The following is a 19991-nucleotide window of genomic DNA, read 5'->3' on the forward strand; positions in this document are numbered from 1 at the left end:
TTCAGCAATCCAGAGTCATTTTTTTGGTCAGGTTTTCCATTTATTTTCCAACATAACATGATTGCCTTTTGTGAACATTTATGATAAAACTGAATATCAAAAATTATTTTCAGAGAATAATTAAACACCACTAAATTAAAAACAAAAATTCACAGTGCAGAAACAAAACTTGTATCCAGTATAGACCTTCACGTACTAAAGTCATTAAAGAAGGCAGCAACATAAAGTGTCTCCATAATGTTAATAAATTCTGGTCGACAATGAGGATGTGTTTGAAGTCTCTTCATCAGTCTGTTGACACCTGGCCGGTCTGTCCAGGTACATTCTGACATCTGCATAAACACACACATTCATTGGTCGCGCTCCGCTGTGCTCAACTCAGGAGAGAGTGCTGCAACCGCAGTGTCTGACAGGAACGTCAACGTGGAATCAAGCCCAGCTGCAACCATCAAAAGACAATTAATAACTAATACATAAAATAAGAAATATTTCATTTGTTATAATAATGAATAAAATAATAAAAATTAATAGGAGACCTAATGTCAAATGTAAATCTGAAAGGTAACACTCACAGCTTGGTTATTTTATGTGCAAATGGAGCTAGAAATGGTGGAGAGGATCAGCTCTGAGGGATGAAGAAAACAGTATTATCACACATCCACTCACATGGAATGCCATTTATGTCAATATTAAATAAATAAATACATAAACACAAACATAAATATGCCTTTGAAATAGATAAAAGAGGCAATAATAATATAAAAAAAATCTGTAGAAGTGAATGTAAATATTTAAAATGACTCAATATACATGCAGTTCAATATAATTTCAGGGGAATTTCAGTTTGTAAATCTACATTTATTTATTTCAAGATTTTTTTTATAGGTTTATTTATTTATGTAATATTCATTGAAGATTGACTTACATTGCATTCCATAATCACAGACTATGTCAAACCCATTATTAGCTGATGATTGGCCAATTAATCAGTCAACTGACTCACAGAACATTAATCACAAACAATCAGGATTAATTGATTAACTTGTTTTCATTAGTTTGGTTAAAAAGCAAAACTCAATGTGTTGATTGAGCACAATGATCATGTCAGCACAGATCAGGCCGGATGCGACAGATCGACATTAAAAAAAATTCTTACTTACTGTTTTTATAAACAGTGTGGCCTTATAAACCTCAGAGAACAAGATAATTTAATTTTATAGTCTATGAATGTGTGATGTGTAGCTCCAGCTTTGTTACATTACACAGACAGGAAGAATACGAAGCCCCTGAAGTCCTGACAGGTGACCACTACTTTTCTGAATATCAGTTTTCTGAATATGATAAGAGTTGTATAAACAGCATTTATTGTTTAGATATTCCAAATTAGGCCTTTTTCCAAATGTAGCATTTTCCCACTAAGACATAGGATATTCGTTTTTTTAGGAGCATTCTTTGGACATGTGTAAAGAATGTGCAAAGGAAATCTATGCTCATCGCTAGGCTTGTAATATTTGTGTGTAATACGGTTTTAGTATAAGACAGTTGTTTTGTCAGTGAACCTTGTGAGGTGTAATGGAGCTGAATTTTGTAATGTTACCTTTGTTAAATGTTGCTGTTGTCCCTGGCTTCATATGAGGAGAGGAGAAGTTTGCTAGCTGCTAGGCTAATTTATTAAATGTAAAATGCCATAGGCTTGTGCTAAAAACATTAGCATGTTGTATTTGTGGGGAAAATGTGTCCAGATGTTTGTCCAAGTGTTTGTCTGTGAATGCTGCGAGCCAGTTTGTCTATGTTTGTTTGAAATTGTCTCTATAAGCCATGTTTAATGTGTGTTTAATGTGTGTTTTGAATCAACTAAACTTTACAGCACTTCACAGAAACCTCTGCCACTGACTAGTGTTTTGGAGGTGTAACTGCAGAGTGACACAGACACTCCACCGCACAAATATAAATCCTGCTTCAAGGTTTCACATGATGTCTTTTAGTGACAAATAGTTGATGAATACTAACTAATCTACAGTTTGACTTTAAAGATAGAGACTTTTCCTTTAAGAGTGGATCCTGAAATAACACAAAAAGCCCCAGAGGAGGGAACAGCTGATGAGAGTTGTGTGACTTACAGCTGACACTGCGATGAGTGGAATTTAACAGGCGCTGGACTGCCTACATGAGGAGAAAAGACAGAAGGTTAAATCAGCATCACAACCTTCAGGACACATTGTAAAGAATCACCACATGTGATAGGGAAACTTACTGTAGGTGCTGATCACCACCACATCAGGAGAGAGGACATGGAAAACAAGGCAACAGATCAGATCCACAGCCAGTGACTATTACTAAAGGACAATAGAAAACCTAGTGTGAACTGTTCTAGCTCTAAGGGCTGAGGTGCTTTGGTTAAGAGTTAAATATGACTCACTGGTCCCAGTTTTCTGTTGAAGACAGAGAACACTGTACCAAGAGGTGAGGCAAGACTGGCAAATTTTCCCCATCTGACAGAAACAGAGAAACAAAGACATGCTGTTGTGTGGCTGTTAAACCTCAGGGTCGTTTGGGTTCTGTTTCATCTTCATTCACAGATACACTGAAGAAATTCTGACCTCTAATGGCACTGTAGAAAAATGTGTATTTGTATCTTGTGCTTTATCAGCACATGCATGGACACCACAAGCATGGGCGTGATGAACATCTGAAGACATCTCATTGGACCAATGGAAACTGTTTATTCTCTGACATTTTTAGACCCAATGTTTAATCGTGGAAATGTCTTAAGTAGATTAAACGATAACAAGAATAGTTGTGGCTATTACAAGACATGAATGCAGCATTATAAAAAAAGCTTGAGAGTAGGGATGTCCCAATCAAGTTTTTTTTGTCACATCACCCTGATGAATATGTTGGAGATACATAAACACTCAGTCTACTCTATATCAAACAGTGATGCAGGGTTTGTGAAATCCTTGAAAGTGCTTAAATTTTAACGTGATGTTTTCAAAGTTTGAAAAGTTAAAACTGCTTAAAATTGTAACTGCATTATTTTTGTGACAAATCTATCTGACTAAATAGTTTGCTGTTTAGATAAAGAAATAAAATAAGTCCGATTGTACTAGTGTACCTAATAAAATGGCCACTGAGTTTACATACTGTAGATAAAGGTCATTTACCACTAGGGGTGGGAATCACTAGTGGCCCCACGATTCAATATTATCATGATACTTGAGTGACGATACAATATTTTTTAGATTTTAAATGAGTTGCGATTTACCCCTATTCACCACAGCTGTAAGGTGCTAGAAAAACTTGAATATGGTTGCAAAATGCTTGAATTTGACTTTGGAAAAAGTGTGGGAACACTGGCGATGTCACAGACTGAAGGGTCCTCCCTCATTTTTTGAGGCTGGGCACAGTCACAGGCTACAAATAGCACCTTAACCAGGCAAATTAAATTTGTGTGTCAAAAGTATGTATCACTGGCCTGAGATTCTGCTGTCGTGCAGGTGTTCCCTGAAACTTCTGGATGATCTTGTGGAAGTATTTAATTTTAATTATTTGTTTTTATTTGCTCATAAAACTGCATAAAATCCAGATAATGAGAATGAAAAAGTGTAAGGAGAGGTCAAGATGCTACAGGCTTATACTTAGAGACCTCCCCTTAATTTAAGATGAAAAAAAAAAAAGAACTTAACTGACATTATTCAGAAAAAACACAACAAAAGATAAATGACAACAAGAAGCACACTGAGCAGAAAAAGAAACCAACCAGTGAACAGTAATCCAATAAAAACCAATAAAGCTCGAGCCCTTGATAACAGTTTAGTGTTCAATGTCTGTACACGATGATATCTGAGGATTTACTAACCATGTTTTGATTTGTAAAAGTGAAGGTGAAGCTGATCATCCTGTCAGGTATTAAATGAACGATTTTGAGATTCCATTTTAAGAAACTGCTACACAATCTGATTTAGGCTTTTCGTTTGAATTTTACTGATGTCTTTACGGGGCAGTGATGCTGGCTGTGCCACACACCTGAGTGGCTGCAAGTCGGTGCAGTTCATACATGCTGCCACTAGATGTCACCAACATGCACAAATAACTTGTTAGCTCTTGAAAACCCAAAACACCTTCCCCTGACAGAAATATTCAACCTCAGCAATTTCTTACTGATAAATTCTACCTAGTTTTGATGACTCAGTTGGGGTGTTAAGGGTTTATTGCACTGATTCATTATCAAGAGAAGGACATCCACCCACCTGCTGTGTTTTTCATCTCCTGGTAGATCTCCTGTGAGAAGGCAGCGAGGCGTTGTGGGTTGAAGGACAAATTGGTCCACAGCCACCTGAGAGCCCACGTGTTCTCCTGAGAGACAGAAATGTATACATGGATAAAACCTTTAGCTAAACGGGGATAAGGAACATGAAAACTGTGCAAGAGTCAGGAAACTGTTGGGGCCCTTCCCAAACCAGACCCCGCTCTCTTCTACTCCATCACATTTGGAGTGAGTGTTTCTTTTGTCTGTGCGTAGAGCTCACTGAAACAAACCCCAAACCATTGCGCTGGTATGGCAATATAGTGTTGAATCTCAAATCTTCATGAAGGTGTGGAGTATAAATGCGGCGGCAAGCTTTGGGACAAACTTCCCACTCTGTGGCGCACAAAGGAACTGTTGTAACTTTTCATGAGAAAAAAATAAAACCTCCTCCCACTTTATTTTCCTCATGTATTTGTAACACTTATATTTGATCTGTAGGTTATGTGCACTAAGGGTCTACAAACAGGATGTGACATCAGAGGAAGAGAGGAACTGGAGATTACCGTAAATGTATTGAGCACAGGGAGGGCTGGACTCAGAGGAGCAACAACTATTCTCAAACCTAAAGCCCCCGTTACCAACAGCAACAAGGCCTGATCTGGGTACACCTGTGAACACAAAAAACACGTATATTTACAGTTTATTACCTCACTTTATTGTAACGTCCCTGTGTTTCAGAGCACATGTGTAAAAGCATAACATACGTACATCTTGAAAGAATCGTGGGATGTGTAAGTTTGACCCGTGCTGGTCGAGCAGTATCATATTCACCACATCCTTCATGTCCTGAGGTCCAGACAGGAAAGAAAGAAAATACAAAATGAAAACACATATTGCTAAAAATAAATGGAAAATTAGAAACATTAAATAAATTAAAGAGCTGGTAATAAACGAGAAATACATACAAGTAGAAACTGTGGGCTCGGTTCTGGGAGGGCAGTGGGTGTGTTGACGACTCGGAGTAAACTGGTCCAACACTGAGACTGGATCAGAAAGGTACAACCTCGTTACTGTAGTCTGTTTTCAAAGCTAAAAACACATGCACGAGTCTGATTTTCTGAAATATTTCCAAGAGATAAAAAGCTGATATTCCTTTGTTGTGACACTGAACAGTGATGAGCGTTACAGACTTACATCACTCAAGACTTCAGAGCAGCATCTGTGAACCCTGAGAGCAAACCTCACCAGCACAGCACGCGCCAGTGGCACAGCACCTGCAGAGGAGGGAGTTTGACTTCTTTTGAGAAAATACATCCAAAAAAAAAGGTGTCACAGGTTAAAAAAAATCATTAGTATATATCTCACCTTTAATTGGCTCCCATGCTGCATCAGAGCGACAGAGCTGTGCCGGCTGACTGACCACCAGCTTTGGTGCTGTTGCTGTGTTTAAGACGCGAAGATAAAAGCAGAAGAGCTGTGGAGTAAAGCGGGAGGCAGGGGCGTTCACTGAGGGCAGCAAGCTGTGCACAGCGGACGTAAAGTCTCCCTCCATGCACATGAAGAACGGGACGAGGTCTTGTACGTGCTGGAAGCTACCGGAGGAACAAAACAGCAAGTCAACAACATGATGTCACCTGTCAAGTCTACAATAATATGTAAATCTAAGCATGAAACTTTATTTTGAAAGGCTATAATAATTTAAAAACGAAAACAAACGGGCCTAAACCTTAATGTGCTTTGCTTTTCTATCTAAATGTCCACATAGTTGGAAAATAGGATTTCATAGCATATATTCAAATTTTGAAATACTGTCAAACTTCCTCTAAAACAGCACAGACAGAAACAAAACTCCAAAAATGTGACAATAAGGTTGAAAAAACATCCTCTCTAAAAGAACCATGGCTGGTCCCAGAAAAAAAACAAATTGTCCTTCTTAGAAAATTCATTAGCAGATAATAAAAATGTTATTTTTAATCAATAGCTTGCTGGCTGTCAACAGAGTATGGCTGAAATATTGAGGTGATAAGCTTGATGATGTATGGTGTCAGACAGGGTTAGAAATTACATTTTACTACAATCAACTAATATGTGAGAGTCATTTGGAAAATGAAGTTGCATTTGCCTGCAGTTAAACACAACATTTATTTGCTAAATGAAATCAAAAAGTTTGACTCATCTGATAGAGAACAAATGTAATTGTTTCACAATGGGGACTGGAAGTTCTGCTTTTAAATGCCAAAGGGAAACTTTGGAAACTGAGTTCTGAACCTGGACTTATTTTCCAATGTTTTGCGTGTCTAAGTGACTGATGGGAACAACAATTATTGACATTAGTCCAGTATTGAGAGAGACTGCTACAGTCGAGACGTGAAACAGGCTGCTATGTTATCCCTGGGGGGAATTGTGCAGTGTCAATTTACGTCTATTAAAAGTACTCGTTTTTACCACTGACAGGCTCAGATTGTTACTGTAAGAATCTGATAACATTATAGAAAAAACCCTACAGAGAAATTAAACGTTTTCTTTACCTTTTGCTGATCCAGTCCAGTTTGTTAATGTGTGTAAAAAAAAAACAAAAAACTCATGGACTTTTCTACATTGTCGAAAATAGCTAAATATTCAGCCATGACACTGTAAATATTACAGTAATATAATACACTGACCTGTGCCTACTCAAACACAACATACTCTTCTTGGCATTCATCTCTATGACTCTAACTAATGTTTCAACCTGTTTTTCCTGCAACACGTCACCTCTCAGGAGATTTCTGAATGAAAATTCTCCTTGAGCAAGACTTGGTCACAATAACAAACAGACCAGATCAAGCAAAAGGGTTATGTTATCAGACACTTCATATTACAATGCATTATCAGTAGGAATTACATTGTAGCATGTTTTGTTGCTGCGGCTGGAGTGGTGTCTACACCAATTTAAAGAACTGCGGTCTCCATTCGTCACTTAGACAAAACAACATGGGAAAATAAGGTCCAGTATGAAAAACATCATAGTGTCCCTTTCAGTGTGACATATTTCGTCATGGTGAATGGTAAATGCTTACTGAAAGTTATTTTGGGAAAAGGTCAGACTCCTTCATAGACAACAGTTTTGAAAGTTAAAGCAGAAGTGGAACCACCTCCACTAAAAAGACAGTACAGTAACTGTAATATAGTCCAAAGCACAAAACGCTGGCTTTGGTGGTGATGAATAATTACTTATCATTCTAAAATCTCAATTTTACATACACTCATATAATACTCAAAGATTTCTATGACAAGCCACCATCCTCATTAAATCCACCATGAAACTCAACCTAAACACTGATTCAGCATGTTAAATATTAGTGGTTATTTGCTCACTCACAGTTTTGAATCATCAGTCTGGACGACTCGTAGGTAGCGACACAATTCTCTGTACCTGCAGACAATGACAACACAAACAGGACTGGTTTTATTAGCAGCTGAAAAGGGGGAGTGTGTGTCTATATTAGGGGTGTCACAGTTTCAATTCTGTATCGGTAATCGATCCACTGTTTTGTTATTTCCTTGTTTACAGAGTGGGTGTGCTGCCGGCAAACACAGAGATGCTACTGGACACTCGAGCAAGCATGAAAAAGACATGCTATCATTAATATTAATGTTACTGTTAATGCAGTTTTGTTTTGTTTTTTTTAAAGATTATTTTTTGGGGCTTTTTGCCTTTAATGGACAGGACAGATTGAAATGGCGTGAGAGAGAGAGACAGAGAGAGAGAGTGGGGGTTGACGTGCAGCAAAGGGTTGCAAGCCGGATTCGAACCTGCAACCGCTGCAGCAAGGCATCGCCTCTGTACATGGGGCGCCAGCACTATCCACTACGCTACTGACGCCCCGTTAACACAGATTTTAAAGGTTGATACGGTATTGCCTAATGTTTGTGGAAACAATTAAGTGCTCAGTGCTGCTACATTTATTGGTGTTTTTATGATACAAACCTTGGTGAAATTATATCAGTGTGTCTTTCAGTACTTTTTCGGCACATTATAACAATACTGTGATAATTATGGTCACTATTATCATGATATGAAATTGACATTGTACCATTTTACCTATTTGACCATATGGCCTTAGTGTGGTAAACCCCCCCCAAAATATGGAACTTACTTCACACCTGACACCATGTCTGTACCATATCTTTATAAAGAAGAATGTGAAAACATTATGAGAGCATAAAACCAATGATCTGTTGATCTTTAAGAATCACGACTGGATATTCTAACAATGTCATAGAAAATGGAATAAAAATATTTATATTAAAGGTCAAATCAAACTGGATTTGGAGAATAGCGACACCCTTGGTCTATATGTTACACAAGTGTGAAACAGTTTGTATGTGTGTCCGATTTGTACCTGTGCTGTCGCTGTAGGAGTTCTGCTCTCAGTAGAACCACAGAAATCGGTTCAATCAGCACGTCCTTCTTGCCTTTGTCTTTGCGGACGCCCGACACGTTCTGCCCCCTCAGCACAGACACCAGCAGGATATCATCCCAAGGACGAACACACAGGCTGAAGCGTATACACACACACACACGAACACACACAGAATTATACACAATAAAACTTTAATGTGTAACTTTGGGGATAATCAAGGAAAACACACACACAAGCTCTTATGAGCTGCTGCCTCAGAGACACACTTAAACACACACCTGTTCCTATGGCTCTTCAGCTCTGCAGGTAAATAGAGCTTCTTGTAAAAGTCCTGCAGTTTGTTGATGAACTCTGAGGTAAAATCAGCCATCACCATCTGTCTCTGCACCGACGCTATGACCCTGGAAGACACACACACATATACACAGGTAAATATCTAAATTAATTAGTTATAGACACACCATGGGCTCTATGTCTGTGTGTGTGTGTGTGTGTGTGTGTGTGTGTACCTCTGCATTAACACTAGTTTGGCTTCAGTAGCATGAGCCATGGGAGACTGCGAGATGATTGTCCTGTCGAGAATCAACCAAAGAAAACAAATATATAGAAAACATATTGTTGTGTGCTGTGAAGATAACCACAAATCAAAAACAGGAAATGCCACTGTATCTGTGTGTGTGTGTGTGTGTGTGTGTGTGTACCCTGATGCTTGAAAATGCTTAATAAAGCACTGAAGAGCTCCCAGTCGCATGATGGCAGCAGCTCTGCCGTCCTCTTTGTCTGCTTTGTTCAGGAACGATGACACAAACTCATACACAGGCGTGTAGCTGAAACAAACAAACAAAACAGGAAAAAGGTTTTGAAAAGTTTGAAAAGATTTTAGTTTTCATTTGTAAATTAGATCAGTGTTTGGGATGTGACACAATTTAAGCTGTAGAAACGCCACAGTTGATGTTCCTTGGTGGTGTCGTTGTAGCTCTAGTGATGGTGAGATAAGTCTGTCAGTTCAAGGCTTTAACCTAAATTTAATACACTGCATGATGTCCACATACTTTTGTGTATTTTAATCTGGATCGTTTTTGATGGTGTTGGCTAGGCCCCTTCACAATGACTGGAAATATTAGGGCCCTAACACACTACGCTGATGGTCGGCCGTTGGCCAATTTTTAAATAGCAAAGCTACTATCAACAGTGACTGCAATTTTTTTGTTCACTCAACTCAGATTTTTAAAAATGGCAGCCTGCAAAAACTACGCTATTAATCTACTCTTTGGTACAGAATGCTGCGGACACGATGCAGCATCATGGAGGAGACTCTGCACCTAAGACTCTGAGACAACGTTATCTTCTCTCTTCTGCTTGGGAGTGGTGAATTTACAGCTCACAGACACTTAAACGACACAGTCTCTGGCTTTTGTTTGATATCTAGCCTTGGCAAAAAAAAAAAATCTTGCATATTTATGATCCATTGTTAGCGGCGTTAGCTTATTTACTACATTAAGTGAATGCCACTGTCACACTGATGGTCTGGCAGAGCCCCACTCAAACTCTAAAACTTTGTATGGTAAAAGAAAAGAAAAGAAAAAACAAATCGTCAAATATTTGTATGATCAGCCATATTTGATTCTGAGTTGGGTACAGCCCTAATTTTGTTGCAGATGAAAGTATTCAGTGAGTGTCCACATACTTTTGACCATATGGTACGGAGATGGGCGTTTGGCACAGACATAGGATGAATGAGGATAAATCCTAATGACTTTGATGTATCACAGATTGCTGATATGTAAATGATGCATGATTGTCTGAGAGGGATAACAGTGTTGTTTTAACATTATGGACAGCTCTGCTCCGTCACTCACTCAAAGATGAGGATTTGTTGGTTCGGTAGATTCAGACCGTATTCCTGTGCTGTCTTTCCCTTCAGGAAGGAAGAGAAGAGCGCAGAGAGCTCTTGTCTAAAGTTCTGCAGCATCGTCTCTGGACAGGAGGAAGACAAATTCAGTGGCAATTAGAACCAACAACAAATGGTTCAGTCTGAGGTTTTCCAAATGTCACTGTGACGTCTATGTCCAGATATTCGTGAGAGAACGAGAACCTGCATGTCGGAGGTGAGAGTCTATTTCAGACAGAGTGAGGTTGAAAATCTTCAGTCCTCCCAGCAGTGCACTGTTTCTGAACTGGTTCCAGAACTCGCTCCTCTTGTGGCTGTTGCAGTGACACACACCACTGTGACACCACATCACACACTAAACACACAAACACAGGACGACAACAGTAAAGCAGCTGTTAGGATTTTTTTTCTTAACAAAAAAAGTACAAGAGCAAAACTTCAAATTATCCTTATCTATAAATACATGTGTCCATTTTGTCGAGAGCACAGCTGGTTTAAGTACACTGAAGCTGTTTCTATAATTTGTAGTCACTCTAAGAATGTTATTTATTGATGTATTTGGTCAATCAGATACACATTAGATCTAAAATTGGCAGTGTTGTGCTAAATAAACACTTATATAGAAGAAAGAAAACTGCTTTTAATATTTTGAAAAAAAAAGAAAAATATGACAATAAATTTCAAACAACAAACCTGCAATAAATATAAAAAAAATATCACCTTTCAAATTCAAGACAGATTTTTCTGACAAATCATTTCTTCTTCAAACACTGCAGGTAAGCATACATGTAAATATATATGTGGTCCGTGCAGATGTAGGTTGTATTTAAGAATGTGAGAAAAGAAATTAAAAGATGGATAAATGAAATAAGACGGGAATTGAGACCACACAAATTCAAATTTAAGACTGTTTGATGACTTTTAAGGCCTAATATTTACACAGTTGAATTAAAGACATTTAAGACTTTCTAAGGACACATTGTTTGCAAAGAGTAGCATCCACTCTGTTACAGTTATAACAGGGTTCCTACAGCTTACGGCAAGTTAGACTGAATACTTTTTAATGTCACTTGGAATGATGTTTAAGACCAAATTTACAGTGACCAAAATTCAAGAGAAAAAACAAACAAACATGAACTGAAATCAATCAGTGCATCATTCAAGTCACTGAAGATGTACATTCAGTTTACAGATTACATCAACACATACCGATGACGCCAACTTGTCACAGATGTAGCAGAAGCACTGTTCACACATCAGCTGGTTAGAAGCCACGGGAGCACCAATCTCACAATCTGTAGCCCTGATCAGGACAGAGGAGAAGTGATTATCTCCAATGGAGAGACAAAAGAGGCACTGATCAATATTTAACACAGCATGAGTGACAATTTACTCACGCAAAAGGATGTATGGGACAGTCGTAGCGAGCGTGAGGCAGCACCTCAGCACGGCGGGAGTAGGTGACGACCAGGTCTTCATCCAGAGCAGTGGGAGGTAAAACACAGTCTGAAACACAAAGGAGGAGCAGCTGGTGAATATTTATAACATGATCAACCTACACATACAGGCTGCTGGTGTGTTAAGTGGTTACCACTCTGCTTCACATCCTCCACCTCCACCAGGAGAACTGAGGGTTCACTGCATGATACATCTTCTTCACAGTCGTCATCATCATCATCATCATCATCACTGAGGATGATGATCTCTCCAGTGTCCACCGTTGTACACATTTGAATTTTCTAGCAAAAAGAGAGGGCAAGGAGCAATACCACAGGATAAAAACACTCTGTTAAAGGTGAAAGTGGTGCTTTCAAATGTTTAATAAAGTAAATGTGCCAAAGCATTAGCATCAGAATATACATAATGTACTAACTGTAAAAGTATTGGTTATACAGAATGGCACTGGTAAAGGTGGAACTACATATGTCATCTACTTCATATACTGCCAGCAGCTTAATACATCATAATAGCACACAGTTTTAAGATGTCGGTCAGGTTTTATAATTTTAAGCTCTGGTTCGTCAGGATTTTGGGAGGAGACCGTGCTCATGTCAATAAAATTTACAGGATTCATCACCTGGATGAGATTTTATCGTGTCTTTGTCATTAAAACAACTCGTTATGCTGTCGAGGTAACTTTTATAAACAGACCAAACCACACTGTGTTTTTTGCGTACTTTAAAAAGCTAGCTAGCTTTCGTCAATGCAGAAAACAGAAAGTTAAATACGTGTAACAACAGTCACAGTTTGTCAACATCAAAAGTGAACTTCTTTACTACAAATTTTAGATTATAAGCAATTGTTTTAGTTTTGTGAGCGACAGTTATCTTACCTTTAGTATCCGTTTATGACAAAAAAAATTTGTTTTTGGCGCCGGGGGTTCTCAAGTGATTCCCCTTTCATAACCGGATGTGACGTTTCTTCCTTCTTCTTCTTTGTCGGCTTTATTGGCGGTAGGCCAACCAACTTATAAATGAATTACAGCCACCTGCTGGACTGCAGTGTGGCGCAGAAGATGGACACTAACTAAAAAAAAAAGGGTTGATAAATAAAGATATTCGTTGATACGCCTGTTTTGTTCAGTGGTTAATTAAGTGGTTATTTCCCATCATTTCCGTGTAATAATAATAATACTAATAAATAAATATTATTATTATTGTTATCATTATTCTTAGTAGTAGTAGTATTACGCTATTTATACTAAGTATTAAAACATTTTTTTGGACTTATTTCTTCCACTCCATAATTTCCTTACCGCCTTCTTCCACATTACCTTACACATACAGTATTTTTAAGCCTCTCTTTTACTTGTTCTTTAGAAAGTTTATTTACAAAATTGTTACAACTAACAACCGATTTCCTCTGCTCTGTTGAAGCACAACATGATCCAGGTTGCCTCTTTTAAGAAGATATTGCTAACATAGTCCATCGCTGACACATTTGTTCAGTTTCATCCCGTTAAATTTTATTCTATCAGACTGCAAGGATGCCTCAACCTTTGAGATTTCAGTTTCAAGCAGTACTTTTAGATGATTACATATCATTTGATCATAGTTGACTCTGCAAATGCACACTTTTCACAATTCAATAGGACAAAGTATAAAACCCTGATACCCTGCCATGGCCCCTCAACACTCTTCCAAATCCTTCAAATAAGGCTCATTAAATTAATTTTTTTGTTTGAGTCTGTTCTGAGAAGAAAAAAATAACTTTAAAAACCCAATCTGATACACCTCATCTCCCAGTGAACTTGCAAAGACCAATGAGCAATGTGCATCTTGCATGTGATTTCAAAACGAAGCATAGTGTAATACACAGTCTTTAATTGTGTTAGAAAATTACAGTTGTTCAGTCTTTGGAGAAAAACACATCTGCCATAAGTTAACTGACAGAAGATGGAGCTGCTACTTCAACTCAGAGTCCGTCCAGTGTTACACAGCTGCATACAAACACACCACCAGAGGACGGAGAAGAGAAAAGAGAGATATATTCAGGAGTGCTGTCACAAAGCAGCGCTGCTCGTCTTGTCCTTCTTACGAGAGTTATATCTCCTCGCTGCTGCCCTCTGGTTCCTTTGGTTCTCTGTCAGTCCGTCTTCAGCTTCTGTTTTTAACACTGCAGCATCCGCCTCAGACTGCAGCCCTGCCCGATCGTCCTCAGCGCCCTGAGCAGGCATGTCTCTCAGCCACTGCTGGTAGTAACCACGGAAACCATCAATTTGGTCAAGGTATTTGTTTCTGGACTTGTACTGGGATCGATGGAAGGGAGGAAAGATGAGGGGAGAAAATAAAGAGGGGAGCAGAAGGATAAAAATATGAATCAGTCAAGAAAGCACATCTAAAGTATGAATTTAATAATAGTGTCTGGCCACTTGAAGGAAGAGGAATGAAGAGGAAGAGGAAACGCCTCTTTAGCTGGTAAATGCTGCATTATATTACCAGCTTGTCACTAACTGTGTCAGTCTGATATTTGGTGCTGAGCAGGTGACACACAGTGGGCTTATCAGAGCTTTAACCAAAGTGATCTCATCCCTGCTCATCAGACGCCCCACCATCATTATGGTGGCATTATGGAGGCTTTTACAGTGTACCTTCACAGGAGGGGTTGGCGATAAGTCATGTGAGTCCACTCATGTGACTAAGGCTACACTCAGAGTGCAGGCAAATCAAATTTGTTTCTCAGATCAGATCTTTAAGACAGACTGTCAGCACTGTTGTGCATCCAGACATCACCAGCCTATCTGTATGGGTTTCTATGGTCACAACATAGGCGTCAGTAACTATGTAGCAACATGGGTTACACGGCTTTCCAAAGCAGAAGCATGGGACATGGAGGTCCAGTATTTCGCCTTTCCAAATAATTTTTTTGGCGTCTGTCCACAGGCTATTGTTCGGCCTCTTGGCTTCTTTAGTGCTCTGCTAGTAGCAGCATGGATATGCTCAGCACTTCCATCACTTAACTTAATTTAACATCATCATTGTGTGTTGTGTTCAAAGACACTTTGACATCTGATGTGAGCTACAATGAGGACATTCCAAAAAAAAAAAGATTTGAGCTGGAAGTCTGATCAAGGCCTAAAAAGGTGTCGGCGGTTAGATTAAGGCAACAAAATTACTTAGTTAGGGTTAAGAAAAGTTTGTCGTGTCACATACATACATACATACTTTATCATCAACTTTAGTGGAGAGGCCTTGCCACTGATATTTAACACAAATATGCTGCATGGAAACATTCACAGCACTGGACAACATAAAAGCATCCAAACAGCTCAGTTAAAGCACAAGGCTCACACACACCTCGACTTTTCGAGTGTCATAGCAATAATAAATTTGGAAATGACAGAAAGGGCTCAGAGCTGTCATGAACCTCTGTAGGTCTCTTATACAAAAAGCTTTGGGACATCTGTTTTTCATCCATTTGAAACTTATTTCATTCACTCCTAATAAAGTTATTGTACCATGAAGATTACAGCAGAGTCTTTAGCTTCAGGGTTGCGGTCAGAATCTGCACCTACCCACCCACACTGCTAAGTTTTAATGCTTGGGTATCTACTGACTGGTTTGGGAAGCTTCCTGATGAACTGTACATGTGTTTACCTTGTTATAGTTGGGGGGATACTGTGAGGCAAACTCCAGCTGTCTGATAATGACCTCATTAGGCCACACCCCCATGCTTCTCATACTTTTCAGCAATGTTTTAAGGTAGACGTAATCCAGTCTTCGAGTTGCTCGGCCAATCAGAGCAGAGAACACCTGGATGTTAGGCTTAAATCCCGCCTCCTGCGAAAAACACATGCAGATGAAAGAACTGTCAAATCATAATCCTGGTCCTTCACTAGTGCTGCTACTACTACTAAAACAATTCCTGCTAATATTGGAGTATTATTCACTATGACAATGTTAAAGTTCATGTCTTAGTGCAGTTGTGACAGAATATAGAGGGATTTCTGACCTCAATTACACAAATATAACATAAAAAAGAAACATCCACTCTGACTTGTAGGATGCGTGTTTCTTTACCTCCATGTCTGTCAGCAGCTGCAGCCCGTCCTGCTGTTGCTCACAGCCGAAAGCAAGGCTCCCAAATGTCTGCGCATCCACGTTTACATTGCGCTGTCGCATCACACTCAGCACAGACTAAAAAGAGAAAGAAGTGAGCACACACTTAAAAAGGGGGCCATTCACCTAAGTTACAAAACTAAGTCTGTTTGTTAATGTGAACAAGTCTCACTCAAGGAGCGGTCTCGTTCTGAAATCTTGTGAGATGGAATCGATAATGTTGGAGAGAATAATGTCGGGAGAATTTTGCTGTATACACGTACAGAAAGTATAGCTTAGTGTTATCTAAAAGATTTTCAATGCCATGGCTGAATATTAAGCTGATTTTGACAACATGGAAAAGTCAGAGATTTCAGAATGGGACTTCTCCTTGAGCCAGACTTGTTTGCACACACTGACACAAGACTGGAACAAGGAACAGGTGAGGTAAAAAAAAAAAAAAAGTTTATTTTTCTCTGTAGGGATCCTTTCTGTAATATTGTCAGACACTTCTGACACAATCTGAACCTGTCTGTGGCAAAAACAAGCAGTTTAATGGATGAAAACTGATGGTGCAGGATTGCAATTGCAGCCTGTTTCACCGCTGTGGCTGTAGCAGTCTCTCTCAATACTAGACTAATGTCATAAATTTTCATCTCCATTAGCCACCTAGGCACAAAAAACATGAGAAAACATGGTCCAGGTTCAAAAATACAGACGTTTCCCTCTCCTCTTAGGTATCTTGTGAATTTACCCTCAGAAGTCAATAAAGTTTAATCTTTATTCCTGATAATAAATCATCTTTATTTGTTGATTATATTTTGTATTATCAAATGGGAATACTTACAAGTAAAGTAAAAGTATCTTACAGTACAGTACTTGAGTAAATGTACTTAGTTACTTCCACAACTGGTGAATTTGGGTGGAAGCAGAACGAAAAGTAACTAAGAAAATATTTTTTCCTAATTTGGGTGAACTGAATGTAACTCTACCTTGGTTAAGAGTGTGTGTGTGTGTGTGTGTGTGTGTGTGTGTGTGTACCTTTGCCTCCTCCAGGTCACCAGCTTTAGCTGCTTTGCGAATCACAGAGTTAAAGAACGCGACATCAAGCTTCACTTTGTGCTGCTTGGCGACTTTCAGCAGCATCTGCAGAGACTGGTGGCTCGGCTCCATCGTGTCGGCCAGCAGAGTCATTGTTTTGAGGTCTGGACTCAGTTTGTTAGCCGCCATCTTCTCCAGGAAACCCTCTGCTCCACCAATGAGAGCGAGCCTATCTGTGGGTCCATCCACGGTGCCAAGGGACACCACACCGCTGCTCTTACCCTCAAAAATGTCCAGCAGGTTAGGGGATGCAGATTCACTTGCTAAGTCAACAGGCAGCGTAATGGTTTCTGTTTGTCTGACTGGTACTAAATGGCTCGATTCTGGTCTGCTGTAGGGCTCCTCCTCACCGTGTCTGCTGCCCTGCTGACTCGCACTGCCTGGATCAGGTTGGATAAACAACTGCCTCTCCAAGAGGTCAATGTCTACCACATCCTTACATCCAGACTCTGACTTCACATGTGACGCACGATCCCTCTCGTACTTCCTGTCAGGCTGCAGCAGCACACTGGTGGTGAGGGCGACATCGCCAATCCCACAATCCCTGGCAGTTCGCAGGAGCAGGTTATAGTCATTTGAGTCTGGAGTAATCCCTGATCTCAGCATCTGCCGCCAAACCTGAAACAAAAACAAAGAGAAAGGAGCCTACAGACTATGCGATGACAGCTTCTTTGTATGCTTCACTGTGCAAGTTGGGTCTATAAGTGTACAGTATCAATTTAGATAGCAATTTTGCTGCTATGTTAAACATAAAAAAGCCCATGCAAGAAATGACATGTCACCTGCATTAGTCCAATCTTTTAAATATGTAACAGAAACAGAAAGAAGCTTTAGTCATAGCGCACCAAAAACCTCAACCATGAAAAAGATGTGTGATTAGAAATCACATATCTACCTGTAGAGCCAGTCTGAATCCAGCTTCCTTGTCCTTCAAACAGCCCATCAGCAAGTAGTGAAATGTCTCCCGAGTTACAGCATGGCCGTTCTGCAGCATCTCCTATAAACACACACAGACTAATGTAGAAACATAAATCTAACAGATGACCAACCTTCCACACACATGCAGTAATGTCGGATCGTGTCGTACCCTGAGCGTGTGAATGCAGGCTTGAAGGTGGTTGGTGATGGCGTGTGTCTTGAGGAGGGCATGATACGTGATGGTGCTGAGGGGGTGGTTTTTACGACGGAGTTCTTGCTCCAACTTCAGTGCTTGCTGGAGACCTGCTTGTTTGAATGGCGACTCAGCGCAGGCATTAAACAGGGCGGTGTAGGTGGCATCTGTGGGATCTAGACCTCGTTTCTTCATCTGGAAGACACACACATTATTACAGACATTATATTCAACCTGAGAAGTTTGTGTTAAGAAGTTGACATCTGAAATATAAAAATGTGACGCTGATAACTGACAAATAATCTAACTTGAAATTGGGTTGGGCAATATATCAATGATATATCGATATCATGATATGAGACTAGATATCGTCTTAAATTTTGGATATTGTAATATTGTAAGTGTTGTCTTTTCCTGGTTATAAAGGCTGCATTACAGTAAAGCGATGTCATTTTCTGAACTTACCAGACGGTTTCAGCTGTTCTATTATTTATCTTTACCGACAGGTTGCAGTTTGTGGTGCTGCAGAAGTGTAGTGTATGAAACTGAGGTGTTTCCATAACAAACACTGAACATCAGGCCTATATCTTTCGTGAAGGTAGGATTTATTACATTATAAATCAATAGTTAAACTAAAAATAACACATGCAAGCTGGTTGTGGCTTGACAAATTCTATATAACAGACAGAGAACACTGTTTTACACCACTTTAGGATCTTGTCTATCATGTGACATGTTAATGAACATGCTAAGGGACCATATAAGCATTATAAAAGTGTATAAATATGATATTCCTACATCATTGTAGAGTCTGAAGGCCCTCTTCAGCTGTCCAGCTCGACCACAGCCTCCTATCAGCACAGTGTAGTTGAACTCCTCCGGCTGCAGCCTCTCTCCCTGCAGCATGTCCCTGCTGAACACATCCAAAGCTTCCTGCAGCTGTGAGAGGACACATAATGTTATGTAATGTTAGCACACAAGAGGAAGTGAGGGGACAGACAGACCAGCTCAGATGGACTCACCTTGTTCTCTTTGATCAGCCTCTTGCACTGTAGGAAGTACCAGTACGGTGTGTTTCTCGTCCCGGGCCTCCTGCGAGGTCTCACCGGCTCTTTACCACCATTATCGTCCTCCTCTCGATACTGCAGGTCCTGGATGTATGGGCTCATTTTCTTGAACGACCTCCTGGAGGACATGTCGGTGGAGAGGGAGCCGAAGTTCTCCCTGTCTGGTGGGTCGCTCTCGGCTGGGGCTGAAGGTGAGCCCAGAGGGTCTGCACCCCCATGGGAAGCGGCTGATAGGGACACAGATCTGGCGGACAGCAGCTGCCAGGGAGTCGGCGTGAGGAGTCCGGATAACCGGTGTCGTGACAAATCTTGTACTGCTGTTACACTCAGGGTTGTGGTCGACTTTTTAACCGTTGAAAACAGGGACAACTTAGCTACAGGGGCCGAGACTTTCCTCCCGTTTCGCATACACGAACAGGCGACAGAAGTTAACATATTTAACGATTTTAATCTATCTAACAACGCGACAATTAACAGAACTTAAAAAATCCAACTTACAATGCTAGCTAGGACACAGCTGCGTAACGTTAGCTTCTGTCATGTTGTGCGCACCACGATGTTTCAATGACAGACACTAAGCAAGACCTGAATAATTGATAATGAGTAATATTTATAAAGCTGACGTCGTG

At 39.9% G+C, this 19991-nt stretch overlaps 2 protein-coding genes across 3 annotated transcripts; both read right to left on the bottom strand.

Moving 5' to 3' along the window:
* Positions 1 to 302: 302 nt before the first annotated feature.
* On the bottom strand, positions 303 to 13004 carry zgc:112980 (uncharacterized protein LOC503706 homolog). Of its 2 annotated transcripts, XR_007448937.1 has the most exons (21): positions 12879 to 13004; positions 12138 to 12285; positions 11944 to 12052; positions 11756 to 11849; positions 10751 to 10901; positions 10515 to 10632; positions 9357 to 9482; positions 9165 to 9227; positions 8934 to 9056; positions 8635 to 8790; positions 7611 to 7664; positions 5615 to 5841; positions 5444 to 5523; positions 5215 to 5292; positions 5018 to 5095; positions 4813 to 4917; positions 4251 to 4356; positions 2255 to 2492; positions 2121 to 2163; positions 573 to 625; positions 395 to 439 (listed from the first exon to the last, which is right to left on the bottom strand). XR_007448937.1 is itself a non-coding variant. In XM_049571593.1 (20 exons), exons 2-19 carry the CDS (start codon positions 12274 to 12276, stop codon positions 601 to 603), a joined length of 1875 nt encoding a protein of 624 aa, XP_049427550.1. In that variant the 5' UTR covers positions 12277 to 12285; positions 12879 to 13004; the 3' UTR covers positions 303 to 439; positions 573 to 600. The 2 variants fall into 2 exon arrangements, 1 of the variants encoding a protein (XP_049427550.1); XM_049571593.1 differs by lacking the exon at positions 2255 to 2492 and having other exon boundaries at positions 303 to 439.
* An 848-nt stretch (positions 13005 to 13852) lies between these two features.
* Positions 13853 to 19927, bottom strand: ptcd1 (pentatricopeptide repeat domain 1). The gene is made up of 8 exons (XM_049571660.1): positions 19318 to 19927; positions 19094 to 19234; positions 18272 to 18490; positions 18080 to 18181; positions 17125 to 17802; positions 16066 to 16182; positions 15643 to 15825; positions 13853 to 14294 (listed from the first exon to the last, which is right to left on the bottom strand). Exons 1-8 carry the CDS (start codon positions 19795 to 19797, stop codon positions 14049 to 14051), a joined length of 2166 nt encoding a protein of 721 aa, XP_049427617.1. The 5' UTR covers positions 19798 to 19927; the 3' UTR covers positions 13853 to 14048.
* Between the last annotated feature and the right edge of the window lie 64 nt (positions 19928 to 19991).

This window comes from Epinephelus fuscoguttatus, linkage group LG3 (assembly GCF_011397635.1).
Source record: "Epinephelus fuscoguttatus linkage group LG3, E.fuscoguttatus.final_Chr_v1".
Classification (NCBI taxonomy): Eukaryota; Metazoa; Chordata; class Actinopteri; order Perciformes; family Serranidae; genus Epinephelus; species Epinephelus fuscoguttatus.